This window comes from Taudactylus pleione, unplaced genomic scaffold (genome assembly GCF_031769625.1).
Source record: "Taudactylus pleione unplaced genomic scaffold, aTauple2 ptg000189l, whole genome shotgun sequence".
NCBI classification, from domain to species: Eukaryota; Metazoa; Chordata; class Amphibia; order Anura; family Myobatrachidae; genus Taudactylus; species Taudactylus pleione.
In genome coordinates, this window is record NW_028284591.1 from 2,220,556 (window position 1) to 2,243,044 (window position 22,489).

At 44.5% G+C, this 22,489-nt stretch overlaps 1 protein-coding gene across 3 annotated transcripts in view; it reads left to right on the top strand.

Moving 5' to 3' along the window:
• Positions 1-22,489, top strand: part of WDR7 (WD repeat domain 7) — a 380,928-nt gene that overhangs the window by 306,539 nt on the left and 51,900 nt on the right. For all 3 annotated transcript variants that reach the window (XM_088476453.1, XM_088476451.1, XM_088476452.1), the window contains 2 exons: positions 2,314-2,396; positions 17,776-17,875. In XM_088476453.1, coding sequence (XP_088332579.1) covers positions 2,314-2,396; positions 17,776-17,875 — 183 coding nt within the window. The remainder of the gene's footprint in view (positions 1-2,313; positions 2,397-17,775; positions 17,876-22,489) is intronic.

A 22,489-nucleotide genomic window follows, 5' to 3' on the forward strand; every position in this document is an offset into this window, starting at 1 on the left:
CACAGAGGACTGCTGAAGCTCTGACAGAGTGGTCATCGGGTTCTTGGTCACCTTCCTGACTAGGGCCCTTCTCCCCTGATCGCTCAGTTAAGACGGCCGGCCAACTCTAGGAAGAGTCATGTTGGTTACGAACTTCTTCCATTTATGGATGATGAAGGCCACTGTGCTCATTGGGACCTTCAAAGCAGCAGATATTTTTCTGTACCCTTCCCCAGATTTATGCCTCGAAACAATCCTGTCTCGGAGGTCTATAGACAATTCCTTGGACTTCATGCTTGGTTTGTGCTCTGACATGCAGTGTCAAGTGTGGGACCTTATACAGACAGGTGTATGCTTTTCAAAATCATGTCCAATCAACTGAATTTACCACAGGTGGACTCCAATTAAACTGTAGGAACATCTCAAGGATGATTAGTGGAAACAGGATGCACCTGAGCTCAATTTTGAGCTTCATGGCAAAGGCTGTGAATACTCATGTACATGTGATTTCTTAGTGTTTTTTTTTATTATTATTACATTTGCAAAAATCTAAAAAAAACCTTTTACACGTTGTCATTATGGGGTATTGTTTGTAGACTTTTGAGGACAAAAATGAATTTATTCCATTTTGGAATAAGGCTGTAACATAACAAAATGTGGAAAAAGTGAAGCGTTGTGAACACTTTCCGGATGCACAGTATATCTGTGTGCCACTGAGACAGAGGCCCTGATTCAGACCCGGTCGCTCTGAATCAGGGCCGGTCTTTTTTTTTTTTTTTTTTTTAGAACGGCCTCCTGGCCGCTCGCATAGCTGTGGGTCACCACCCACAGCTATAGCGAGCGGCCAGGAAGATGGTTGCGATGGTCAAGACCATCGCGACCATCGGGCTTGCGACGAGACCCCTGTGGTAGGGTCTCGTTGCTGCAAGCCCCAGAGAGCTTTCGGCTCAAACAGAGCCGAAAGCTCTCCCACTGACATCACTTGTGATGTCAGTGGGGCCGCCCCCTGACGGTAGGCGTTCTCATGGGAACGCCTCCTTCTGGGCAGCCACCCCCCCCCGGCCCAGACAGAGGCGTGCTGTCACTTAACATGGACAGCACGCCTCCTTTGGTGCGAGACCCCTTTCCTCTAGCAGTGATGAAGCCGCTGCAGGAATGGGGCAGAGAAACGCGTCAGTGAATGTTTTGCATGTGACGACTGTTGTGTCCGTTTCCTCCAAAGCAGACTTGGTTGCAGCCATTACTGGTTGTGGTTTTTTTTAAGAAAAAAACACATTCCAAGAGGTTGGGGACAGGGTGCTCGACTCCGGCATTCTGACAGGGTTAAAATACCGTCAACTGCCGATTTAGTACCCTAACTCAACCCCTAAACCTAACCGGCCCTCCGCGCACCCTAAACCTAACCTCTCCCCTCTAGTGCCTAAACCTAACCTCCCCACCAGTGCCTAACCTGAACCCTCCCCTTAGCCCCACTACTTACCGTCGGGATGCCGGCACCAGGATTCTGACCGGTGTCCGGATTCCGACGCCGGAATTCTGAGTGCCGACAGCCGACATTTCAACTACGTCCCATTCTAAGGGTTAATATGGGCTTCTATCACAGAATACAGTGGAGACGGACGCTGCCGTTACTCTACAATTTCCCACAATATTATTAGCTGACTTAATATCAGTTCTCTCTATCTTTTGATATACTGTGTATCTAACATAACCAATGCATTACTGATACTTTTGCATCTTAGTTGTCTGCTACATTAAATACAGCACATGCTGACAAGTGACTGATATACTAATGCAGGGCACTGATGTTTTATACAATGTATTAGATGTCGTTACTTTGTGATTAGATGCACTTTAATCCTATGTATGCCTCTCAGTTATTGTGATAGGAACAATCCATGATTTCCGCAACTATAAAATATCTATACCTCTTAAACCAATTAAAATAAGTTTCTATGATTAATGAAAATGCCTGTGGCCACAGAAATGTTATAAATATGATTGGACTAAGGGTTTATTTGAATTAAATTTCTGAACTGTGCTGATTTTTTATTTTATTTATGAATTGTTTTATTTGCTTGTAAAGGGATTAACTAATGAGTTTGTTGTCTGTGCTCCCTATTTTTCTTTTATCTGTAATGTTTTGGGGTACCAGTAAGCTCACTTGGGAGCTGCAGACAAACAAGCCATCAGATTCTGTTTGTTACTGACTGAGTTTGGTGGTGGTTCATTGAAAAAAAGGGCTCTGTTATTTCTTGAATACCCTAAATTATTTTTATGTTAATGCTTGCATTTTTGCTTTTGTAATTCGGTTTTGCATCTGTGTCTTTAAAGGTAATGGACATTATAATGTACTGTCTGGAAGGATCACTGCTGAAGAAGAAGGGTCTACAAGAGTGCTTCCCCTCCGTATGCCGGTAGGTTTGCTGAAATCTCATATATATACATATATATATATATATATATATATGTGTATGAATTATACTTTCAACACAGCTACTCCTAGTTTTGCTAGAGCTTAATACGTATAATTTATTAAGCTCTGGATATTGACCCGTGAAATCTCTATTATCGTTCACTAAGTTAGAACTAAAGACCTAGAAAGTTATGCAGAAATGCTTCTGCATAAAGGGGATTGTCCTCTAATCACATGACCAAGGCAGGCGGCACTAATCGATCCATGAACTCTGGATATAATAATATCTGCAGTTATATACATTTGTCACTGTGCTGTACCTACTTTTGTTGATTATTTTAGTGTCTTGTGAGACTCTTCTAGGTATAACCTAATTTGTTCCTCACTTCATAGTTTGTTATTAACAAGCTGTCTACTTATTTAGTATTCACTATCTTTAGCCTGTTTTTTGCTGTCAGTTGCGATTTGCTCTACACCTGTCTAGCTTCTGTGTTGCTGATGAGCTGTGCAGCGCTCTAATCAGGTGGAGATTGTGGCTGCTCACCTCTCCATCTGAATGCACTCTTCTACTTACGCCGGACAAAAATAGTATTGGGCAGTTGGCCTCAAAGCAAAAGCGATTCCCTGTAATGAACCTTTTGAACCGTTAGTAAATGCCGTTAGAGCGTCTTGAAGGATCTGGTGGAAAGGATCTGTCCGCTTGGCCTGTGGATCACCTCATCCGTACTTTGGCACCATTGGAGAAATTAAACATGTCAGTCATAAGCGTCTATATACAAGATGCTGTAACTCGCCAGCTGTTAAAGTTTCAGCTAACCCTTCCAGCCAATGGCTATGGGGCACTTATGTTACAGCCAACCACAAATTTCCTCCGGAACAGAGAGTTTTCCGGTAACATTCTCTTAAACCAGCTTTTGCTACATAATTTCAGGATCCTTTACTCCGCCGTAAACAAAGCTTTCCAAAGACATACATACGGAAAGAACAACAATACACGTTTTCCGTGAGAAAGCCGTGCGCAGAACTGCTTGTTCAACAAATTCCTTTTGTAGGAGCTAATTGAAAACTAAACTTTTATTACCTTGCATCTTAATTACCTAGTCCTTTAAACAGGGCTCAGAGATGAAATTGTACTTGTAAAATGTGAGTTATTTGCTGTCCAGGTCCCTATTAAATCTACTTGTTAATATCATCAGGCTTTTAACAAGTGAATCGTAAGCAAATTATTTCTCCTGTCCTGGCCCATTGTTAAAGGAGAGCGAGCTGGCAGGAGGAGAATGAATTGTGCAAGGCAGGCACTTCTGTCTGTGTCTCATTTACCAGCGTCCGCTCTAACATAGTTACTGGCAACTCACAGATGGAAGCTGGTTACCACTATGTGATAGATAGCTACACAGATATGATAGGAATGTGTTATCTGCGAACCATTTATCCTGGAATGTTGATGTAATATTGTCATACAGACAGGCCCAGTCACCAAGTGCTACGCTAGCTGTTGGGAGTTTAATAAGAATGGGAATTAAATGGGCATCATGGAGAATGACAGGCTATTTTTATATAGAATTTAGTATATTTCTGGCATGGTGCTCCAAAATATTGAAAATCCCTTTTCTCTTTCGTCTGGGCTGGGGGACACCGGACCATGGGTTGTAGGTGGGAAGGCGTGGATGTGGCACTAACACTGAAATCTATGACTCCTCCCCTCTGCAACCCCTGACGTCAGTGTAAGTTTAGTGCCTGTGGATGGGCTGCTCTGCAGCCCTGAGTTAGCTTAGGTATTTTTTTCCTTATTTGTAATGTTATGTTTATTTTTTACTCTAGGTACTGTGCGCTGCTTATAGCAGCACACGGCTGGAGTGTAAAGCGGCGGTGAGAGCCGCATCTAAAGGGGGGATGGCGCTGAGCGCTTCCCCCATTCCATACACTCCGGTCTCTATAGAGACATCTGGGCCCGGGGATAAGCGCGCTGCTGTTACCTGGTAGAGGTGCAGGCAGTCAGCGTGGTCCTGGATGGCGGGCGCCATCTTGCCGGGTTTCTTGTCGGCGGCTCCTGTGGGGAAAGCGCCAACTACAGACCGACAGCAGGTGAGACCTACAGCAACACCACACTGGACAAGCTGATCTTGGAAGCTATGCAGTGTTGGGCCTGATTAGTGCTTGGATGGAAAACCACCTGGGATACCAGGTGCTGTAGGTAAATGCCGGTCAGTCCAAGTGCTTTCCCCACTGAGGGGAGTAACACTTGAAGGAAGGAGCAGTGAGGCTCGCTTCAGTATGACGGGGGGAGGAACCATGGCTGCTGGTTCCCCCTGCTCTCCAGTGGCAAAATGCAGGCTCCCAGGAAGTCTGCTCACAGCTTTTTAAAGGACAGAAGCCTGAACAGCAAGGAGGGACGACAGAGCAAACTCCTTTCCCTCTGCAACGTACAGCTAAGTAGTCTTCAGTATTACTGTAATCTGTTCTTATGCCTGCTTGGAGTGTTTGCATATTCATTGCCACTTGTTATATTTAAAAAAAAAATAAAAATTTGGGTTGTTTTCCGGGCTGATTGCTGTGGCAGGGCAGCGCAGGAAGGGGGGTGCTCTAATGACGGACAAAAAGTCCACAAAGGGCCAGAACCCCACAATGGCTATGTTTTTTTACATGTGCCCAGTGTCAGGCTAAATTACCGTGTGGACAACTGGATGCAGGGGTTTTGTGTATGGACTGTCAGGTGGGGCCCACGTGTGCACAGCCAGCTGGGGGAGCCACTCCGCTTACGGAGGAGCCGACATGCGCTCAGGCTATGAGCCATTCACTCTCTAACCTGGTGACGTTGCTCCGCCGTAGAGAGGAATTAGCCCAAGCAGCACCAGCGCCTGTTTTGCCCTCACCACCTGCTGTTGCAGGGGGTGGTTACCAGGGTCCTGATCCTCCTTGGGTCCGTACCATCGTGTGCTCGGCGGTAGGGGTCGAGAAAGTATCGGCCTTTATGGATCGCTTCTTTGAGGAGTCTAAACTACGCATAAGCGTCCTCCATCCAGTGTCCTGCTGGAGTCAGATCCCGAGGGGGAGGAAGAAGAGGAGGAGGGGGAACGCCAAGAGGAGGTGCTGCCCGACAAGGAAGGTTCAGACTCTGCATCAAGTCAGGGCGTAGAGGACCTTATTATGACAGTACAACAGTCTTTGGACTGTCTGGACCTTGACGCCTCAGCTAGGGCGGAGGCGTAAGAGGGTCGTTTGTTTCCCAGTGTCTCAGGATCTTTCAGATCTGGTAGAGGAAGCTTGGAAGACCCCAGATAAAATGTATGCTACTCCTCGTAAATTTGCATTTGCCGCCATTTATCCCTTTCCACAGGAGCAGGTCGCTAAGTGGGTGCTGCCTCCAAGAGTGGATGCGGCTGTGGCTCGTTTAGCAAAGCACACGGCTCTGCCGTTCAAGGGGCGGCCTCCTTTAAGGATCCGCTGGATAAAAAATTGGAGGGATGCATTAGGAGTATTTTTATGGGCGCCGGAGTGGTTATTCGCCCATTATTGGCATCTGCATGGGTCTCTCGAGCCATGGAGAAGTGGGCTGACAAATTAGTGGCAGGCCTTGCCGGTGACTCATCCATAGTGAGAGAGGACTTACTGGTACTGGCGGAACAGATAGGTGCGGCTACAGACTGTGTGTGAGGCCGCACAAGATGGAGCGGCAGTCGCGGCACGCAGAGCACTCTGGCTTCGCGCCTGGGAGGCGGACGCCGAATTTAAACGCACTTTAGAGTCTCTGCCTTTTTGTGGAGGCATCCTGTTCGGTTCTGCGCTTGATACTGTTATATCCCAGACGACAGATGGAAAGAGCACTTTTCTGCCTGTGGTGCCCCAGAAGCTAAAGGGCTCACGTTTCCGAGTCTTCCATTCTTCTTTTCGAGGAAGGGGAACGATTAGAGGTCAGGGACCCGAGGACATTCTTTTCCCAGTAGGGGTTCTGCCCCCCCCCCGGCGTAGATTCTCCAGCACATTCAGACGCCCGGTTGCTTGGGCATCTGAGAAGCCGAGTACCTTGCAGGATCTCAGCCCATCCGGTCTCAGGGAAGGTAGGGGGCCTTCTTCTTCTTTTCCGAGACAGGTGGGTAGCTTCGGGAGTAGATGCCTGGTTAAGCGGCATTGTCTCCCCAGGTTATGTGATCGACCTAAGGGGGCAGCCTCCACAACGTTTCTTCACTACAGCATTACCCAGGGAGCCGGAGAAGAGACAGGCCTTAAACCAGGCTATCAGTTCCCTCTGTTCAGAAGGGGTTATAGTTCCTGTTCTCAACAGGAACAGGGGTTTTAATCCAACTTGTTCCTAGTCCAGACACCCAACGGTACTTATCGTCCGATTTTGAATCTACGAGCCTTGAATGCCATCCTGTGGGTGGATCGGTTTTGCATGGAGTCGCTCCGATCAGTGATCCAAGGTATGTCGGCAAACGAGTTTCTGGCATCTATCAACATCAGAGATGCATATCACCAAATACCGATTTGGGCGGGGCATCAGTCTATACTCAGGTTCGCGGTCGGAAGAGCCCATTACCAGTTCCAGGCTCTGCCGTTCGGTTTGGCTACAGGTCCACGGGTCTTCACAAAGATCATGGCAGCAATGGCAAGCTTACTGCATTCCGAGGAAATAACGGTGATTCCCTATTTGGATGATTTGCTAGTAAAGGCGGATTCCGCTGCCCAACTTCAGCTCCACCTGGATCACACGGTGCAGGTGTTGCAGCATCATGGGTGGATACTGAATCTCAAGAAGAGTCACGTCAGGCCGTGCCAACGTCTGACTTTTTTGAGGGTGAGCTTCGATACAGAACTGGAAAGGGTTTTCTTGCCCAGGCCCAAAGCCCGGGCCCTTCGGGACTTGGCCAGGAAAGTGCTGTCTGCCCCTCGGCCATCTGTTTGGCTGGGCATGAGGTTACTAGGCACGATGGTCTCTACCTTCGAGACCATCCACTATGGCCGCTTCTATTCACTGATTCTCAAGTGGGAGATTCTCCGGCATTGGACGGGCTGCTCAGACGACCTTTCTTCTCAGTTGCTGGTTCTGTCAGACTACACTCATCAGTCACTTTGCTGCTGTCTGATTACCGATCACCTTCTCCAGGGTCGGTCCCTGGTGACTCCCAACTGGATTATTGGAGACGTTCCTCCCGGCAATTTCAACAGTCTTCATACCGGGGTGGAGAATTGGGAGGCAGACTACCTCAGCAGGACTACGTTCCTGCCAGGGCAGTGGTCTCTTCACCCGGATGTTTTCCGGCAGCTGGTCCAGAGATGGGAGCTGCCGGAGGTGGACCTGATGGCGTCTCGCCACAATTGCAAGGTCCCTCGATTTTGTGCAAGGTCCAGAGATCCTTTGGCATTTGCAGTAGATGCCATGACTGTTCCCTGGAACTTTCGTCTGGCCTACATTTTTCCTCCAATTCCCATGTTACCAAGAGTACTCAGTCGAGTCAGGGAGCAGCAGGTTTCAGTCATCCTAGTGGCTCCAAACTGGCTGCGCCGGTCGTGGTTCGCCACGGTTCTCATGCTAGCCGCAGGGCCGGGTTGGAGTCTGCCTCTGCGTCCAGATCTTCTGCTACAGGGGCCATTCTGTCACGAAGGCCTACCTCAGTTGGCTTTAATGGCCTGGTTGTTGAGACCAGGCTCTTGAAGGCCAGTGGGTTTTTCCCCTTCAGTCATCAGGACCATGCTCTGGGTGCAGAAGCAGGTTTCCGCGCAGAATTACCACAGGGTTTGGAAAACCTATATTGTGTGGTGTGAGCAGCGGGGAGTACATACTGCCCAGTTCCGCCTGCCAAGGTTTTTAGCATTTCTGCAGGGCGATCTGGAGGCTGGCTTCCGGCTTCAATCTTTGAAGGTACCGATTTCGGCTCTTTCCATTTACTTTCAGCAGTATCTGGCTCTCCTCCCAGAGGTGCAGGCTTTTTTTTACAGGGGGTCTTGCGAATACAGCCTCCAGTTCAACCACCAGTAGTGCCATGGGATTTGCCCCTGGTTCTGTCGGCTCTTAAGCGGGCTCCGTTTGAACCTTTGGAATCCATGGACCTTCGGTTCGTAATGTGGAAAGTGGTTTTTCTGATGGCCATTGGCTCGGCGGGTCTCTTAGTTGGAAACCACCTTTTCTTGTTTTCCATGATGATAGGGCTGTGCTCAGGGCGGTTCCTTCTTTTCAACCGAAAGTGGTTTCATCTTTCCACTTAAACCAGGAGATTGTTTTTCCTGTTTTCTCATCTTCAGAGTCCTCAGAAGACCAGGACGATCTATCACTGTTGGATGTTGTCTGGGCCCTACGCATTTATTTAAACAGGACTTCAACCTTACGTAAGAAGGACTCTTTATTGGTTCTCTACGACTCCCACAAACGGGGCCGGCCAGCCACAAAGCAGACCATTGCAAAATGGGTCCTCTCAGTGATTTCAACGGCACCAGCTAGGGTGTTGGCTCATTCCACTAGGGCCGTGACGGCTTCCTGGGCGGCGCGTCACGGGGCCTCGGCTGAACAGGTTTTTCGCGCAGTTACCTGGTCCTCTGTCCACACGTTTTTGTGGTTCTACAGGTTTCATGTTTTTGCCTTCGGGGACGCCTATTTTGGGCGTACAGTTCTCTGGTCGGGCAATCTGAGCGTTCCCTCCCATTGGGGCGGCTTTTGAACATCCCATGGTCCAGTGTCCCCCAGCCCAGACGAAAGAGAAAATAGGATTTTTGGGTACTTACCCTTGAATCCTTTTCTCTGAGTCAGGCTGTACTGAAGTCAGGGGTTGCAGAGGGGAGGAGTCATAGATTTCAGTGTTAGTGCCAAATCCATACTTTCCCACCTACAACCCATGGTTCAGTGTCCCCCAGCCTGACTCAAGGATTCAACTGTAAGTACCCAAAAATCCTATTATCTGTAAACTTTGACCCACCCATGTATTCCTGATAATACATTTATATTTATATATAATGTTAACAACATAATGTTACAAATATTCAAATAGCTAGTCAAGTACTATTTAAGGATGCACCTGATTTTTCTTAGCTGTTTAAGGGGGTAACAAGTATGGCTGACATAGTGACTTTGCTACACAGATACAGACTTTGTCAGTAGGTCATGTGATGGCAGAGGAGGGGGTGGATGTAACAGTGAAAACAGCGCTCAGAAGGGTGTTCCAAAGCCTCTCCGCTCGCTACATCAGGTGTCATGTAACTAGTTGTCATGATAGTCCCTAACACTGTATAGAATTTTTAATTATTAATAACAGCCTGGAGAAAAAAAAAAGGGGGTGTGGTGGTAAATAGCATTCCTTCTTTTAACCAGCCAAAGTGATTTACGTTTAAAAAACATGTTTTGGGGGATTGTTACTTGAAATAATTAAAAAAACAAATTTACAGAACTAAAATGTTAATGTGTATCAAACATGCAAACAGGATATACTGTACTTGAGTGATTTTTTTTTAATATACCTGGAAGCTTTAAAAATACAATTGAAGCCATTAATTTATTTAGTGTTCTCCGGGGGAATTCCCAGCTTCATTATTTGTTACCTGTGCTGTTGTTGCCTTATGTCTACCTCCACCTACAGTATTTAGGTTGCAAACTCTTCAGGGAAATGAAACCCGTATTAATATTTATTGTTCCTGTTGCACTTATTACTCCCTAATTTCTATTAGGTTATTGTACAAACCAAGCCAGAGTAACGCGCCCTAATCGGCTCTGATAACAGTATTAGGGGTACATTTTACAAAGCACTTCTCTGTGTGATTAATCAAAATGTTCCCCAAAGTGCGAATGAATGTATCACTAGTGTATTAATTACACAACGCCCCCTCTAATTATTCCTGGCAGACACTCTGCACTAATTGCTGCATTCCTGTCAACGTCTCCAGAATGTTAAAGCCCGGGATTATAAACAGTGTTCCGAACTGTCAAGGGTAATGCCGGGTACACATTGGAAAGATATCTGCACAATTTGCCTTATCTGAACAAGAAGTCTAATGTGTATGCACAATTGTGCCATCCCGCGGATGACATATGAGATCGTTTAATTGACCGCACAGCGCGTTCAATCAAAAGCTCGTGTCTGTGGCTGTGCATTTTAATGAAGGATGGAGAGAGGTATTGTTTCGTCGTTCAATAAATCATGTAGTGCATGGGTCTTCAACTTTGGCCCTCCAGCAGCTGTGGAACTACACATCCCAGCATGCCTTGCCACCGTTTTGATATAACAGCATGCTAAAACTGTGGCAGGGCATCCTGGGATCTGTAGTTCCATAGCAGCTGGAGGGCCAAGGTTGAAGACCACTGGTGTAGTGTGTCTGGCCAATCGGTGATGGTCTGAGGCGTTGAGAAATCTCACCGACCATCTGCACGATTGGCCGTCATTCTTGTGTGTACCCGGTTTAAGTCGCTTTGGAACTGCGGAACTCCCAGACCCAAGATCTTAATCAGTTCAGTCACTTTAGGGGTGTTAACTTACCAATAGTAATTTTCAATAAAGTTCTTTGAGGGGGCCACACACTCAATGGTTCTATGAAGTTTGACCAAAACATCTTTTCAAAAACAGTATTTTCTATGAACGATTTGTAGACCCCTTAAACTAATCTAAATTTAATCAATGTATTATGGTGAGCATTTATGTTATGATTGATCGTTTTTTCCACAAACTTAAAATATATTTATAACCTACTGATAAACGGACCCATGCTGGGTCACTTCAGTTTGCTCCCCCGTCCTGTCCCCTGCTCTGTCCCTGCCTGTCCCCCATCTCTGCTGCTATGTCCTGCCTACCCGTTCCTTCCCACTCCCATACTACTACTACTCCCGTTCCAAGCGAGTCCTCCTCGGCTGGATCTGTCCCCTCTCCCTAGCAGTGGGAGCCGTTAGACGGGTGTGCACTGAGCAATGCATCTTGGAGACGGGACAGACCTCAGACCTTAGCACATGATGGTCTCAGAAACATTTTTTTTAATAAGTTTTTATTTGAGAAAGATACAGGGACTGATTTAGAGATGGGCCCAATGCCGATGTTATCGCAAATGGCCGATGCTTTCTCTAGTTCGCTTGCGCCGGAGTTGCACTGCACTTGTGCCGCGATGGTCTTCAGATAGCATTCGCAGACAGGATTTATTCGCAGCTAAGGCTCTGGCATCTTAGTTCTGACACCCATTCTGTGTGACAATAGCGTTACTCAGAAGTCTGATGATTGACCGATGTGAATCCGATGGTTCTGTCCTTGTATGCTAGCGGCAGACCTGCAATGTGGTGGTCGCCTCAATATAAATTCCAGCAGCTGCGATTTTGTAATATTTTCGCACAGCTGCTGCATACGGGATTACAGCAGTGCCGGCATTTGCGTCCATCAGGCCCAAAGTGTGCGCCACAAGTAGCAAAGATTATAAAATCTCATGCAAGATAATGGCAGTGTCAGAAAAACCCTTACAGTATGTGTATGGGCACATTTACACTTTCAGGACTTTTAAACTGTGTGTAATGTAAAATCTCACTTTTACCATAGATAATCATTGAGCCTTTTCTATCCATCATTTGCTTCATACTTATTAATGTTATAATAGTTATTCTTTATTTAGAAAACGGCCACATCTATATTACGCAGCGCTGTACGTTAGGGCAATCATGCTACAAACGTTTAGCCCACAATGGCATGAAACTAAGGTTAAGAGCATCAGGGGGCAAATCAAATAGTTATTACAGTACATAAGAAAAATGATTGTGCTACAAGAACAGTCTGTCTCGGCCCCCTACCCCCACCCCCCGCTGTAACTGTGCCGCGTCCGTTTATCAGGAGGGTGGGAAATGTATTGTCCTCTGATTCCTGTACACCTGGACAGATGTGATACCCCATTGGGTCATGCAATTGTTATTGATTTGAACATCACCAGCATCTTCTTCTGCACATAGGAAGCATCATAACAGTTACAAGGCCTGTTGGCACGATTGGACTCTGCTCAATGTGCTTACACTCTATAAAGGAAACCTATAGTTAGACAGTACATGTGAGAGATGTCGGGCAGAAGATGGCGGTGAATGTGGTTGGGCAGAAACAACTATTGATTGAGATTAGTTATTGAATGGCCAGATTAGGAGATGAGTTGTCTCGGTTTTGCCTTTCTGATGGAATGAGGTGGGAAGTTCCAAAGCATAGGTGGAGGGTGAGGGAGAGTAGCTACAATGCTACAAGAAGATTATCATTATCAGGGACCCACCTACAGTATTTAAGATTTGTTCCTCTTAAACAACGCAGTTTACTGAAACTGTCCACTGTATTGGAATGTTAACACTCCAGGACAAGGACATTCAAATATGAATTATTCAGTAAAGAGCGTTTCAACCCTGACTTGCAATAGTGACTATTTATTTTTGCTATAGATCATGATATTACATGAGTTAAATGATCAAGATTTGCCTTTTATTGGAGTTTTAGACAGCGCTGGGGATGATTTGTTATCTGCATATTAAATGAGGAGTTATTTTGGCCAAATGTGAGCCAGGTCTTATCACCCAACGTCACTGTATAACCTCACTGCTGCTGGTGTATAACATCTAACAGAAAGCAAACGGCTTCATATTAATGCCCATGATCTTAGAATGAGATGAACAGCGGGCACATGTGGATGTGACGTTTCTTAAGAATTACACTGTACAACAAATTAATACTTTTAATTTGTTTCCGTCGTACATTACTAATTTGAGGTCAAGAAAAACTAAAATGATTTCAGAATGTTTTTACTAGCTGTATTTTTTGAGCTACACTACTTGCACTATACTGTATGTACATTAGTAATATAGTCATAGTGAAAAGCTATTTTAAAATAATCTGATATTTTCTTGATAGAAAATCAATAACTGTTGTTTTAATTCAATCACAAATAAGAACACAAAACAAAACAAACATACAGCATAGGAAACAAACATACAGCAAACGAAACAAACATACAGCATAGGAAACAAACATACAGCATAGGAAAGTACTATGTAATATAGTGGCCTATACATGGGGGTGCTTTCTCTTTGCTTGTCGCTTGTCCTCCTCTTCTGGGGCATCTCTTGTCCCTGTCCAACAGTAGTGATCATCTACACTGATGTCTTTGTCCCATTGCTGAAATGTCTTGGTGGAATCGCTCACTATGCTTGTCACTCAGTGCACCACAGTTATATTGTGGGGGTAACCCCGTGAATCGCATATATTTGAATAGGGGAGGGGACAAATAACTGATTCATTTAATTGGGTCATTAGGCCCCGCCCCCTCTGCGCGGAACGTAGATTGCTGGTAAGATTCTCTCCATTCTGCCCACGTCACTAGGAATACCCCTACATCATCATAAATGGGCTATATCTTGGAACTCAGAGCTAACTGAGAGTTTTACATGTCATATTCATTCTTTGCATGCTGAAATCAATTAGAAGTAACTATTTTCACATCGGAAACATTTTCATTGTTGTGCAGTGTTATTAGACCATATTCTAGAGAATATTGGTTCACTCACAAAATGTCTGCCGCTACGAAGTGTAGACAACATGTACACATTATGCATAGAGATAACTCATAATTCCTTCCCTAATTGTACAGTTTGGTCTCGCATGATGTCTTAAATCACAGTATGAACGTCCTAAATCACAGTATGAAATGGTCAAAGCAATGCATAGAAAAGCACATTAGCATAGGCTGATCTGAGAATACCTTCCATTGTTAACTTAAAGCCCCACGCAGCTTCCAAATTCCAGAATCTCTTGAAATCTATCCATAACCATTGACGAGTGCTGCCGAGACTTCATTTGCGTTTGAGATTGAACGGCCAAGTGTGTTAACCCCCCCCAAGGAACCCAAAGACAAATTGCAGGATGTTTCCCTCATTGGTTGCTGCCTGTGAAGAATGAGATCTATTAAATGCTTGGCGACATTTATTCCTGGAGAAATGAGATTTTCAGCAGCTGCTCTGGTCCTCAGGCCAGCGTCACTCCTGTAAGGTCTAGATACCTTTTCATCTGCCTAACGTGTTTAACCAAGAAGAATAGATGCTTTCACCTTTACCGACTCTAACACTGTGTTTGAAACTTTCTATTCTGTCCTTTTCCAGGCCTGTTAGAAATAAATATTTTTTTATATACTTTAGGCTGCTGAGCACAACATTAAAATAATTTTCTATGAGCGCTTTCATCCTGCACGTTTATTTAAAGAATAAACAAATCCTAAAATGCAAGTTGGCTTACAGTGCCTCCGGAAAGTATTCACAGCGCTTCACTTTTTCCACATTTTGTTATGTTAAAGCCTAATTCCAAAATGGAATAAATTCATTTTGTCCTGAAAATTCTACACACAATACCCCATAATGACAACGTGTAAAAAGTTTTTTTGAGATTTTTGCAAATTTAATTAAAAAAAAAAAACAAAGAAATCACATGGGCTATCCAGTCTCATCGTTGTGCTGTTGAATTTGTAAATACCTTTTAATACATTCCTGCCTATAAACCTCTAAGATTCACCTGCCTCGAACCTCTAAGACAAAACCTGCCTGTACCTTCTAAAACCACAAGATGTCGCTATTTTTATTATACCATTAATGAAATACCGAGACAGTTGAATAGCGGTCCGAAGCGCTAAAGATTATTATTCAGGTAAAAGTACAGATGTTACAACGCTATGATCTAATAATGAGCGCAAATAAATTGTACAAACATTAGGTCATAAGGTACAGTTAAAATACATGAAACGGTTATTAAAGATCAAAATACAATGAGCAATATGAGAGAGAGAGAGAGAGAGAGAGTGTAAAAAGAGACATTAAAATACAATGAGAGATGTATCAATGTCTGCTGAGAGCACATGTTCAAGATGGCTGGTGATGGAGTGTGTGTGTGTGTTTGTTTGTGTGTGAGGGGGGGTTGGGAATGCTTCCTGCCCTATTGTCCAAACCGCATGGTCTACAAACAAACTCCATTATGCAGCTACCTCATTGAAATCTCCCATAATGCCATAGTTAATTAAATATGCACGCTGGATATCATATGCCAACACATCAGGCAAACACTGCACCATTTAATATTCCAACATGTACCACATAAGCTGATTCCAATATACAACAATACCATCCTACCACAGACCTCATCCAGTAGTCATTAGACCGTGGGGAGGGGGAAGGGCCGAAGCACATGTTTTTCCTTTGTTTGCAAGCCTCATGATCCCTAGGCAAACTTCACCCTGCACCAAGCTGCAACTCCGCAAATCATACATCCATCGACAAAATACAACCACAACAAAGACAATATACCTATCTGACCCACACAACACCACAACTGGGCAGAATCACAATTTCCCTTGTTCACCCCACATGGAGGCAAGCCATCTCCAACAAACCGCAGACAACATACCCATCTGACTCACACAACACCACACGGCAACCACCCACGACCATTCAAAGCTGCCATCAATTCAACCTCCACGATACAACACTGACACCACCCTATGATCACATTCATGAGTATACAGCACACACAAAGCTCATCTCTCCCAAGCAGAGATACCGTTCAAGCACATGGCAAGGCCCTAACACAGAACACATGGCATCTCAATCAACCAGCATCAATCATTCACAAATGAAAAGGCAAACACAGAACACACCAGAGGATCTCAATCAACCAGCATCAATCATTCACAAATATCACAACAATTCCACAATCAATCCCTTTCCTGCATGCTGACAACAGACCACTGTACCCTACAGTGTAGATGAAAAGCACAGACCAGACAACACATCATCCACTGCATGCCAACACAGACCCATGAATATCCTTAGAAAACTACAAACCACACACCATGCTAAGCTAATAACAGATTAACACCAAACATAGCTACAGACACCCAAATAGGCTAAATATTGCACATTTTATACTCTGCTATAACCCAGAGGAACTGAGACCCATTCTTCCGTTGTCTTGTCAGGGAGTGAACCTCTCTCTTCCTTCTAAAATCTGCAAGTGTGTCCCAGTCTGTTTCTCCAAGTGTGTGCGTGCTATGGTTCCCACCCCCTTTTACCTGTGAGGTCATCAGAAAGGGAGTATCCTTTTGGTTACCTGAGACTACTGTTAATTAGATTCTACTCTCAGCTAGCTAGCTCTATTGATTAGACTGGAATAACCAGTCCTTTGGACAAAAATGTAAACAGGCCTACACCATGTTATTGTCTTTTGGTAAAGGTTAGAAATCTGTTACAGGGCATTTATTGGACAATTCCAAATGGATACAAAAGGTCTCCAACCTCCTTTTGTATCCCCCTCCTGCAAATCTAAGCTGCTATGGAAAACAACATTTCAAATAGATATTCTCTCTAACATTCATATTTCATAGCCGCATGTTCTGATCTTCATATTGATGTCACCGGAACGCTGTGGAAACAGAGTCGATCAGTACGGTTCCACACACAGTTCAATTGTCATTTACTAAGCCATAGTTACAGAAAACATTTCTTTATATACTGACATTGCGTTTAAACCAAGTAATAATTATCCTTTTTGCGTTACGGGACCATTGCTTTTAAATGTATGTATGCGGGGAAAACAGCACTGAATTGCATTGTGCGTCTGATTGCAAACAGATTCTGTCTTCGCCAATTATCCGGTTTTGACAGTGCGAATAAGACGCATTTGAAGGTAAAAAGACGCTTGAAAAGGCGCTCGGCGCTACAGAGGCACACTGAGCTCCCGCGTTATGTGTGGTGCGACTTGTAGCGCACGGAGGATAGATGTATGTGGGCACATCTGTACTCGCATGTATTCCCGCAGCGACGCCGGATTGCAGCTATTACCTTTAGCCCGAAACCTCTCAAATAGGGGAATTCGATTCAACGCACTATTGATAGCGACGGGAGGGACTCCCACAGCTATTCAATACACCGCGCTGTTTGGGCGCGTTAAGGATTTCTTCTCGCACCCCCCTGGGGATGTGAAGAGAAATCTGACCAAAGTGCCGGGTGCGTGGCTGGTTTTCTACATAGCGCGGCGCTGACAGCCGCGCGCCCGGCACTTTGGTCAGAGAATGCTGGTTACCGCTCCTTAACACCCTTGTTAAGGCGCGATCCCTGGCATTCTCCGACCACACAGCGCACTGAATTGAATAGCTCCGGGAGCTATTCATTGAATCGCCCCAGAAAGAAATCTGAATATCTTAAAGTAGACCTAACCTTGTTGCTGCTGTTGTATTTTATAAATAAAGTTTCACAATATTCCATAGCTGCGAATAGAGGGATAAACCATTAGATACATGAGATACTTACATACAGATGTTAGGAGGTGAGAAACCATTCATCCTAAGCTCACAGTATAACGTGTAACAGTCATTGCTGCACTGATAGCGTAACTTATTCCTCCCTCCATCCTATGCAGGTTTTACATGGTCAGTTACTGCGAGCGCAGCCACAGGATAGCAGTGGGAGCCCGGCTTGGCTCGGTGGCCCTGTATGACATTCGGACAGGAAAATGTCAGGTAAGTGGATATGAGATGCCTGTTGCCCCCGGTAATGTACACTGGCACAATCTGCACCAGTTAGCATGTGGAGTTGCTGCTGGAATGATCAATGTTTTGCTGAATAAAGTACACCAGTCAGGGGGCAGGTCATAAGTCAGAGGGTAAGAAATTAAAATCTTTGTCACTTTGCAATATGTGCCTTTGTTTTGCTGTCATCCAAAAATGTCATTTGTGGATCTTTTTTACTTGTGCACATTTTAGTACAATAAAGCGTAGAGCATGTTTTTGATGATTGGTACGTCAGGTTAGTGTCACATCATGGTATAGTTTGTTACTTAAAGAGGCCATTTAAGGCGTACTTTGGGGCTGATTCTCTACGCCATTTGCAGAGCGAATCTAGCATGGATTCGGAGAACAATCCAGCAAACGCATAGGCACCCGTACTGATTTGTGTGACCCCTTTCACTTACATCTGCCTGTCCCTGGATGGTGCAATAAGGGCATGTATATGCAATTGCGAACAGACCAAGTAAAATAGGCGCATATAGACCTGGGTAAGCTGTATTACTTGGGGATGGTGAAGGGCAGATGCAAATAGCGGATGCTGACGATGACTGTTGCTGCCACTGGTAGTGTTCCCTCTAGGTGTAGGGGCGCTGCTCAGTGAGGAGGGCAAATTTAAATATTGAAGGAAAATTTTTTTGATGTGATGCATCACATATAAAATGTTGCCCTTCAAAATTAAAATTTTGCCCCCCTCATTGATCAGCGCCCCTGCACCTAGAGTGAACACCGCACTAGCGAACCTCTTGTGTCAGTTGCGCAAGCCCAGAGCACTGCAGCAGCACCGATGGAGCGGAACGCACAAAATAAGCCAGAGAATGTGCAAAAACAGTAGAAGAATGACCCGCTTAGGTACAGTACAGTTGTGTTTAGAGCCTTTGGTGAAAGATACGTGTCCACAAGATGTGTACTGCATGTGATGGAACTTTCTCTGCAGAAAGTAATGAAAACATTGGTGCAAAATGCAATCTACAGCCTAAGGAAACGCTGTATCCTCACGGACAGTATAAAGATTTAATTGACTGGATGAAACAAGCTTTTGTTACCAGCAAGGAACAAAATGTCCTTTCTGAGTATAGAAGTGCAAGAAACATTTTCCCACTTTTGATAAATTTGCTATGATGTTGTGGAGAATTTGTCAAGAAAGGAAGAAAACGCCAAGATAATTTGGTTTGGATAATATGGATATTTTATTTACATATACTGTGTATGTATATATATATATATATATCTCCTTAGGGATAAGGGTAACAGCAATATTGACATCTGAACAAGTGTCTTTGTTTTAAAACAAGTCTAATTAGGAATTAATCCTGAAAGAGTTATTATTATACTATTTTATAATTTATTTTTATGGAGCCATAAGGGTTCCTCAGCTCCTTACAAATCGGCAAACAAGATAGCAGTGACTTACAGTACAAAACAATGCAGGACAAGTTAATTATGAAGGTATATTAGAATATATATAGGGGCAAGAGCAGGATTTACTGGGGGAGGGGGATATATATATATATATATATATATTTACCACCAGTCCGGCACTCCCATCAATACGGTATATCTGTGGTCGGTGCCCTCACAAATATAACTATAGACAAGCAATGCTGCGGCACTCAAAATTCTAAATTAATAATCCACAGGCTGGAGTAGGTTAACAACATTTCAGTATTGCCAACTGTCTTCAGGTTACCTGAAGACAGTTGAGCAATACTGAAACGTTGTTAACCTACTCCAGCCTGTGGATTATATATTTAGAGTTTTGAGTGCTGCACCTTTGCTTGCCTATATATATATATATATATATATATATATATATATATATATATATATAATATATCATATTTATTTATAATAAACCCCCACGTGCACCACTACTTAAATAGATGAGGATCCTATCTAAGATATCTGGTAAAAACAGTTCTTTCAAAAAGCTTTATATTTCCTCAGGTATAGCATTGATACTTGGAATAACCATAGCTTCAGGTTACAAAACCTCAGATTATAGAGAGTAACTCTTCAGATGTTACCTAGTAAGAATTATTTGGCATTATGCAGAGGGGATTTGAATTCCTATGCACAACTTCTTTGGACACCATTGTTCCCTCAACCAGAGCTATGGCTACATCCATAGTTCTAGAAGAGAACTTTGGGCCTGATTCAGACCCACTCGCGAGCGGCTGTCCGCTCGCAAGTGGGTCGATGGTCTGCACTGAGCATGCGCACGACGGAGGGAGCTCCGTCGTGCGCATGCGCCAGACGCGACGAGCGAAGGAAAGTCCTTCGCTCGTTGTGTCTGATCAAAGGGGGCGTGCTGTCGATGTTGATTGACAGCACGCCCCCTTTGGTGGGCGTGCCGGGGGCGTGCCTCCCTGACGGGGGCGTTCCCAAGGGAACGCCTACCGTCAGAAGCCGGCCCACTGACATCACTAGTGATGTCAGTGGGAGTGATTTTGGCTCTGATAGAGCCAAAATCACTCCGGGCCTTGCGGTTGAAAACCGCAACTGCAGGCTCCGGCTCGCAGTTTTGATGGTCGCGATGGTCACGACCATCGCGGCCATCAAACTGCACGCTCGTATAGGCTGTGGGTGGTGACCCACAGCTATACGAGCGTCCAGGAGGACGCTCCATAATTATGGATGGCGGCCCTCATTCAGAGCGTGCGCTCTGCTCAGAGCGTACGGCTCTGAATGAGGGCCTTTGTTTTACAGCCTTAAACAGTGAATCAACAGTCCAACTATATCTTGACTAATCTCCCATCGGAAGGAACATTGTTAATCGGGTTGATTAAGCTATTAGAGAGATTGCAACTACTTTGGCAAAGAGGGCTCAGACCTCAGTGCCAGAATTTAGCAAGGCAGCGTGCTGGACATCTATCAATACCTAATGTAATCATTATCAAACAGATATATTAGCCTCTATTAACTCCCAGTCCTTCACATAGCCACTTAAATATACAGCCATGGCCAAAAGTTCTGAGAATGACACAAGTATTGGTTTTCACAAAGTTTGCCGCTTGTGTTCTTAGACCTTTTTGTCAGATGTTACTATGGTATACTGAAGTAAAATTACAAACATTTCATAAGTGGCAAAGGCTTTAATTGGCAATTACATTAAGTTTATGCAAAGAGTCAATATTTGCAGTGTTGATCCTTCTTTTTCAAGACCTCTGCAATTCGCCCTAGCATGCTGTCAGTCAACTTCTGGGCCACATACTGACTGATGGCCGCCTATTCTTGCCTAATCAATGCTTGGAGTTTGTCCGAATTTGTGGGGTTTTGTCTGTCCACCCGCCTCTTTAGGATTGACCACAAGTTCTCAATGGGATTAAGGTCTGGGGAGTTTCCTGGCCATGGATCCAAAATTTCGATGTTTGTTCCCCGTGCCACTTAGTTATCACTTTTGCTTTATGGCAAGCTGCTCCATCATGCTGGAAAAGGCATTGTTCATCACCAAACTGTTCTGGGATGGTTGGGAGAAGTTTCTCTTGCAGTATGTTTTGGTACCATTCTTTATTCATGGCTGTGTTCTTAGGCAAAATTGTGAGTGAGCCCACTCCCTTGGCTGAGAAGCAACCCCACACATGACTGGTCTCAGGATGCTTTACTGTTGGCATGACACAGGACTGATGGTAGCGCTCACCATTTCCTTCTCCGGACAAGCGTTTTTCCAGATGCCCCAAACAATCTGAAAGGGGACTCATCAGAGAAAATAACTTTACCTCAGTCTTCAGCAGTCCAATCCCTGTACCTTTTACAGAATATCAGTCGGTCCCTGATGTTTTTCCTGGAGAGAAGTGGCTTCTTTGCTGCCCTTCTTCACACACTCCAGGCCATCCTCCAAAAGTCTTTGTCCTATATGTAAACTTGTTGAGACAAGCACTCAGGTATACCCCTGAATATACAAAATATAAGTGAATATAAACACCCAAAATAAATAAAAGCACACTCCTCAAAAATTTCTGGAGTGGCAGCTTTCATCCAGTATAGTGTGCATACAGAAGAATACATAAAAGCAATGAAGTTAAAAAAAGCACCTAATAGTGTAGCAAACAGGAAGAACAATAAACCAAAAGACTCATTTATTCCAACTTTTCTTTGGTCGCATGACCAACATATTATAGATATGTGAAATAAAAGCAGAAGAAAAAAAAACTATGGGGCATATTCAATTAGGTGCGAAAAGTCCCGTACTTTTCGCATGCTGGACTTTTCGCCATCATCACTGATTTTCCATGCAGAAAAGTATCGCGCGTGTCCCCACTTATCCCCGTATTAAATTAGAAATCGTCGAAAACGGCACCCGGCGAAACGCAAACAGACTAAAAGTACTGTCAGATTTGGGGAAATTAGCGTGACACCCTCCAAAAGATGCACTGACATTGGGGATCACCATACATACCCCCGAATAGGCCTGCTGAAGGTATTTGGGGTACTTAAATGCTCTCAATAGCTGCTAATCAGCATCTTTGCAGAAGTGGTGAAGAATAGCATTTAGCAGGTTTTTTTGCAGAATATAAGTAGTCCCAGCAAATTTGGGGTACACGAAAATGGGACCTAGCATATTTTAAA